Below are 7,731 nucleotides of genomic sequence, written 5' to 3' on the forward strand. Positions count from 1 at the left end.
TATACCTTCCCTAAAGTCATTGCAACCAACCAGATAAGTATACATAATGAATGATATGCTTTCTAAGTAGAGATGACCTCTTTGGTTTTGCTTACCAAGATTACTGTTTGCGGGTGACACAGGATTGGGCGACAGGCTGGGTGAACCTAAAATAGAACAGTAATATAGGTCTGGGTCATGATCTTGATAAGGCATAATTAGACAGTATGAGCTTGAATTGTGTGACCCACCTGTGTCCATGCTGTGGTTGAGCTGGTGATCATTTGTTTCACCATCCTCACTTAGATACCCTGGTGGGGGAGTTTCTGTAACATACAAAAATATATTTTTTTGTATATAAGATTAAGCACACACCTGATCGCAACATGTTTTCAATTGCTGTAACACCTTTTTGTGTATTTTTTCTGTAAATTTTAGGCTAATCTTTAAACCAAGCAACCAACATTTACCAAGAAAGGTCAAGTTCCTGTTTGTTTTAAATGTTTCTACAACAAATCAAAAAAAGTTTATTTATATATGCACACTTTTAAAATCAGTTGCCAAAGTCCTGAAACAAATTAAAGTGCCATGGCCACATCTGTAAAAAAAAAAAAAAAAAAACAAGGAACATGAGCCAAATTAAAGAACATAAAAAAAATACACATAAAAAACATACAAGGAATTCCAATATCTGCACAAAAGTAATAAACAGAGACAGAACAAACTTGTAAAGAAACACATAAACCAAACCAATAAAACCCGACTAAAAGTAAAAGTCATCAAAAAAACATGTTCATCTAAGTTCTCTTTTTTACTACAATTAACAACAACCAGTAATAACTGTTACGTACATTAAGGTATACAACCATTTTTGGACATCTCCAAATTAAGTACACACATTAAAGTTCGGCATTTAGAAAATAATGGCGCTGTTTTTCTCACCAGGAATATAGTTACTCTGGGGCTCAATTCCAGCAGGGAAGTTGGTGTTCTCAGGGATGGATGGGCTGTAGTCATCCAAAGGTGGAAACTCTGCAGGGATATCTGTATGTCGTGGCACTAAGACAGGAGGCAAAACTGGAGACACGCAGATACATTCATTAAGGACCGGTTCAGTTCTGTATATTATATGGCAAAAGCATAAAAATAAATATAGTCATTTGGATCATGTAGCAATTAACTGCTCTCACTTGGTGTCTCCACCCTCTGGTAGTGGTAGGGGTTGACGCAGACTTCATCCTTCTTGGTGTGGAAGGCAAATTCACAGTGGTCGACAGCCCTCAGCTCATGGTGGGACTGTAAGTCTGGCCAGCGCCACAAGCGACAGTAGATGACATGAGGAAGACCTTTTCTGTGGGAGACCTGGAGACGCCCATCTAAAGACCTGAAAGACACCACCAAAAAGACTGTAGTGGTACATTCAGATTAAATGTAATCAGTCAATGTGTTGCTTTGCTCTGTGCTCTGAAGATTATTTAAATGTTTTTGAGTTATAGGTAAAACCTGCACCAGAACACCAAAGCATTTGACTGTTCAACATATTTTTCAATACGTAATGTTTACTTTTCATTTATTGTTTCAAAATACAAAAAAAAACATCCCCTCATCCCACACAGCAGCACTGGTCAGGGAACCACTCTCAAAATGAAGACAGCAAATGCCAAATGCTCATTTCGGAATACCAATAAAAGGGAAGCTTTACGAAATATGGAAATTACTGTGAGTCAAAAGTTGCACTATAAATCAAATATAGTAATAAGTGTGTTTTTAATTATGACGTGACATAGTCCAACTATGAAGAAGCTAAAATTGCAGTGACTCAGAGAGAGAGCGGTTTGAATATGCAAAGTTATTGAACTCTCATAATGTAAACCTTTAAGGTTGTATACCTTAATGTACGTAACAGTTATTACTTAAGACCAAATATATTGCCATGAAACTCAAATGACTACATAAAGAAAGGAAGGACTATGACAGATCATTGTGGTGAGGGCTTTTTTTCAGCTCAACTCAACAACAGTTCAGCTCATTGTTTAGCTGTCAGACAAGAAACATATGGTTCTCATTCTTTACCATGGCTTGGCCTCCTGTGAAGTATGTCAGAGAGGACTTGGGGTTTAAAGGTCCAGTGTGTAACATTTAGGAGGATCTATTGGCAGAAATGGAATATAATATTCATAGGTATGTTTTCATTAGTGTATAGAATATAAGAATGGTTGTGTTTTAGTTAGAATAAGCTGTTTTTTATCCTACAGACAGAGCGGGTCCTCTTCTCCCCAAATGGTTTCTAACACAGCCCAGAGGACAGACAACCAACATAGGGCCCGATCACAGCCAACGTAGTTTTCTCATACACGTTTGGAACAGAGGCTTGAGGAAAGGGTCCTTCAGATAAGCAAACTTACGCTGCTAGATGTCACTCAATCTACGGCGGAGGCAGCTTGGTCCTTTAAAATTTAAGATACTTGTCCAGTCAACTTAAGCCACAACAGCCTTGACCTGCCAATCCTTCTCACCCAGCAATTTTAAAAAGGACATCATCAACTAGCCAGCAAGAACTAAGTGGGACAGAGACACCGCGCACTCAGTCCCAGTTAGAAGCTTGGACGCAGTGTTGAGATACGTATAGCTTAGGATATCTTCCCACACACCACCCCTCTGCCTGCTGTTCAATCTCAAGCTTTCATACACAACATCGGTGCACCACCACAAAAGACATCCTGCTCATCCTTCCAGCAATTGCCTCCCATGGCATCACTTTGTTTTTGGTTGAGTCAAGCTGAGGTCAGCATTTCATGCCTTTGCGTGAAGATTGGCCTCGGCTATGATCCTGTCTCCCCTGATTGCCACTTTGACATGATGACCGCTCTGACACCCAGGCTGGACTGACGGCAACCCCCTCCCATACCACCAGACAGAAACTGTCCAGCAGCCAGGCAAGGAATTCTCGGGCACCTCAAAAACCACACTGACGCACCTATATTCCTGAGAAAATTCACTCGACGTGCCGACAGCACAGAAAACCGCTCTCCAGAAAGAGCTGATTCCAGCTCCAACAACAACCAGCACGTCTGAAAGGTGGTATGTACCAAAATTCATTGCCGCCAGACTGCACTGACCAAAACCAGTAATTTTACTGAGCAGATAATTGCAACAACAAACTGCCAAAATTGGCAGAACCGAAAACAAAACAATCTCCACCAAAACCCGGGCTGGCTTTCTGTTCTTTTTCCACGGTCCTTCCCAACGAATCACTCAATCTTGCGTTTTAGAAGATAACCTTCAATCTCACCAAGTTAAGAGAAAAATAAGCATCTGACAATATTATGTAAATGATCCCTGCAGAGACAGACTTTTGTTTAACAACAGAAACAGCCAACATACTTGCCTACTGCTTCACGCACCAGAATACCAGTAGACCAAAAATGGTCATTTTAACCTTCATAACTTTCATTCAAAGTGGGCAGAAACAAATAAAACTAAACCAAAACCGTCCTTTGCGAGTCTTTAAATGGTCCCCAACCCGACTCAACCAATTGATTGGTCGAATAAAGCCTAAAATTTACTGCCGTAGATGAAGCACGTGTCAGTTGCTCATCCTCCAGTTGTACACCAGCAGGGATCACATGCCGGCTTTGGTAGACAAACCACCAAACAGGCTGGGACGGCAACACAATGCCGGAAGGAGCTGTGACGTCATTCTCGCTCACGATGTGAAATAAACAGTATAGGAGGGGAAAAGTAACTGTATGTGGTCCTGGTCGGGAGGATAGTGTTTTATTGTAGGCGTGGACCGTCCAGCAGTCGTCACAGACCTAAGGTCAGGAGTGGGTCCATCAGCTCTCAAAACTATTAGTGGGAGAGACCTGGACTTTTTTCATTAATAACATAAACAAGACAAACCAGGTGTGTTCCACTGTTTTTACGATGTAGTGAGATGTCTATAGAAGGGAGAGCACACCGGGCTTGCAAAGTTCTTCAGAGAATAGCCACCTCATCCAAACTTTGGGCAAGAATTTCCACGACAGCAACGACACCATCCACTCGACTATCAACTTTACATGGCAAACTAGCTTGCCTGCGCTATATTAATTTTCTTAAAAATTCATATACCAAACTTTAATGGCATATAAACCAGTAAACACAGTGTGTATGCACCAGTGCCTACAGGCAAACATATATAGGTATAGTATATTGGCTACAACACTTTTTTTGGGGTGACGGTAATCTAGCATTACCTTATATTGCATAATATTCTTTTAATTATTGACAAACCGCTTTTGTCCCTAAGCCATAGATACCGAGGTGGAATGAAAGTACATCACAAGTTGGCCTACTGTAGGTACCAAGAATCACTGAATCTCAAACCAGCTCGTTGTTCTGTAAAACCTTACAGTGACTGGGCCCAACAATTGAACACAATCCAACATGCCACGCCTCCTTGAGCCCCGCGAGCACATTCCGAAGAGGTTGAGAAAATGCTTTATTTATATGCCGGCGGAGCACCCATGCTGACCTTTTATACACACGATTATGGGGAAGATTCGCAGTTTTATTAGTATCTATGCCTCCAAAGCTGCCCTGTTTAACTATTTTGTTTAAAAAAAAAAAGAAAAAGTATTTTTTTTAGCACTTTGAGCACAAATGCCATTTTAGCTTCCCATATTTGTCCAAAATTGACAAATCTACCAAACTAAATGGATCAAAACAGCATTCAAAGAGGAAAACTGTTTCTTTATTCTTGGGGTAGAACTGTGCCTTTTAACAGCTTTGCATTACGTCACCTTCTAAAGTGCCTATTAACCAGCAGGCGTCTATTAATCTTATGTAGGAAAAAAGATCCCAACCAGCCAAATAGTTTACACTGAAAAAATAAAGACATCATACTCTTTTTGTTAGGTCTCTTTACGTCTCCCTGAATGAGTTATTTATTAATCTAAAGTTTACATTCAGAAAGGAACACAGATAGAAATAAGCAACTATTCCAAGGCAAACACATTTACAGAGTTCTGCACACTGAGGACCCAACATGAAACAAACTAAACAAACTGACTCTGCACAATATTCGGTTGACCATCCAACAAGGTTAAAACATTCTGACGAGTTCCTGCTTGACTCATTCAGACACAGAGAATATGCACAGTCCCTGCACTCACACCTGGAGAACAATGTTACCCTCACACATCAGTAAACTATGGATTGGAGCTCTTGGTATCCCATATGGGAAATACAGCTTTTTTTTATTTTTTAACTGGTACACACAACTCCAGTCTACTCCTCTGGTGAGTTTAACAGCTCTGTTACCACTTCTTCTCACCCGTGGCTAGTGACATACTTGATTTCACTTGTTGTGTCCTCGGGACTTGCTGATTGTAAATCAAATAACTGTCTGTAGGCATTTAGCTGTCTCACATGTCCATATAGTATTCATGCGGAACTATATAAGAATGGACCTTAAATGTATGGGTACATAAGTTATCAACTGTCATGCTATTTTACTGATAAGCTTTTTTCCACACACTTCTCTATTTGACCCACTTAGCTCTCTGTGTATTTTATGTTGTTTTATTTTTTTTACATGGCAGCTTAAAAGCTAACTATCAGCTGGCTATCCAACATATCAGACTTTTTTTAAGGTTCTCCTCGTTGATTTGCTAACCAACCTGCAGAGTTAAACGTTAACAAGTTGAAACCAAAATAAAGAAAGAAATAAAACAGCTCCTCTAACAAACCACCAAGGCTAACCCAAGTATTAGCTCCAAGCTACTAAGCAAGCTACACCCGGCTAAACGTTAGCTGTCAGCGACCCTGCTTACTGCGAGGGGCCTGTGGCTCTCTCTCTCTCTCTCCTCTCTCTCTCATGTGGTGCTTCACGTGTGTGCTCCTGGCTATCGGCTTATGCATTTGGTGTTGACAATTCTGCGTTGTGATGGTTTCTCCAACTCGTCCAAACTGTCCCGTCCATTCTTCACTTCACTTCACCCAGACTTTTGACAGCCTTTTCAGCACCATTTCTCCTCCTGCCCGTTCTGCGTCTCCCTTCCTTCCAAGCCGAAGCCGTCTTCACGTTGGGAGGAGTGGAACGGCATATGGACATTGAATGGAACGCAGCTGGAAACCTATGGTAGAGCTGTGGCAAACGCACAGTTTTGTCGGTTTCTGAATAATAAACGCTAATTCAAGCTAGATAGCTCGCTAGTAAACTCCCATAGAAGACGAGTGGCTTGCCGGTGGACTGTAGGGCGGGGAGGCATGATGATGCGGGGGGGGGGGACTCGGCAGCAGCGGCTTGCGTCGCAGGTTCACTCCGACCAAGTTGTCCGTCTGTCGGTGTGGAGCAGCTCCTCCGCCCGCCGAGCTGTCTGTCTGCCCCTCCTCCTGCTCCTGAGTCAGCTGGTCTGTCCTCCACCTGTATCAAGCAACTGCAAGCGTTAACTCTGTTCTCCACCACATTACAGTAGCACCACTAAATGACATTGTTTCAGAGGGGGGGATACATGCAACAGCTAATTGTTTTAACTCCCTTTCCTTGCTTACTTCAGGGTAAAATCATTAAACGGTAAAACAATTAAAACGCAATTAAAGAGATTGCGTCGCGCTCATAAATTCATTTTATACCACTGGGTTTTTTTGGTAATTTGCATTTTTACTACAAATGTAATATGACTTGCATATTTTAAAAGAATGTGTCTTCTTAACGCAGCTTTTATTTATGCATGCAGGGTTATCAGTGTCATACGTCAAACTCATGAGCCAAGAAATGGAAAAAATGTTGTAATCAGAGATATGTCAACACTGAAAAGTGATCCAACTTTTGCATTTACTGTGTCCATGAATAGAAGACCCTCAGGAGTAATCCCTTTGATCCCCTCATAAAAGTGATTTAATTTCACCTCAGATGCATCTTTCCAGAAATGGACAAGGGATGTGACTGTGCATTCAGTGTATTTGGGGTTTTATGGTGTTATTGATAATGCACCCCTGGCTGCTGCCTCCAGTAAACAGCAGTGTGGCAGTACTATAAATATCCCAGTCCAGAAACCAGTCCCTTAAACCTATCTCTATTTATAGCCTCCATCAATGACTACTGTCTATTTTTAAGCAAGTGTTTAGCATTGGCTTCTTACTTCCTTCTTCTTAAATAAACATTATAGCCAATGCACAATGGAATGAATTTAGCATGAGCACTCACAGATGTGATAAATACATGTGGTTCAAATTACTCATCATCAGTGGCTTCATTGTGTCAAAGACAAAATAATATTACATAAAATTACACAAGAACCATGACATAATTATTATTACACATGAATAATTGCACACAACTCTAAGATGGATGGCCAAACAGAGCGCCTGAATCAAGCGCTGTGGCTCTTCTTCAGTATAATTTCTCACATTCTCTCTTTAAGGATAACCATCAGTGAGCCTAATGCTGTGTTCACACTGTAAGCCTTAACAGTCAATTCTGATTTTATTGCTCTATGAATTTTTTCTTTGTTGGGCTGTTATTTTTGACATGTGGCCAATATCAGATACCAAGTCACGGTGCTGAAGTAACACACATGACAAACGCAGATCTAAAAGGACAAAAACGTCACATGAAAAACTGAAATGATTGTTCACACTGAGGCTGCATTACTTAATCAGAATTAAAAAGTTTAGATTCTATGTGATTTATGTCGTTCACACTATTATGAAAAAAAACCCAGATCTGAGTCAAATATAAACAAAATCCGATTTGGGTCCCTTGTG

General features: G+C 40.8%; 1 protein-coding gene across 1 annotated transcript in view; it reads right to left on the bottom strand.

The window, feature by feature from the left end:
- The window catches only part of smad3b (SMAD family member 3b), a 12,606-nt gene extending 6,538 nt beyond the window's left edge, over window positions 1-6,068 (bottom strand). The window contains exons 1-5 of the mRNA XM_035664871.1: window positions 5,989-6,068; window positions 1,170-1,363; window positions 922-1,056; window positions 231-305; window positions 96-146 (exon numbers count right to left, since the gene is read on the bottom strand). Of these exons, the coding sequence (XP_035520764.1) occupies window positions 96-146; window positions 231-305; window positions 922-1,056; window positions 1,170-1,363; window positions 5,989-6,068 (535 nt within the window). The remainder of the gene's footprint in view (window positions 1-95; window positions 147-230; window positions 306-921; window positions 1,057-1,169; window positions 1,364-5,988) is intronic.
- Between the last annotated feature and the right edge of the window lie 1,663 nt (window positions 6,069-7,731).

Source organism: Morone saxatilis, unplaced genomic scaffold (assembly GCF_004916995.1).
Source record: "Morone saxatilis isolate NCDOM2014 unplaced genomic scaffold, NCSU_SB_2.0 Contig2, whole genome shotgun sequence".
Classification (NCBI taxonomy): Eukaryota; Metazoa; Chordata; class Actinopteri; family Moronidae; genus Morone; species Morone saxatilis.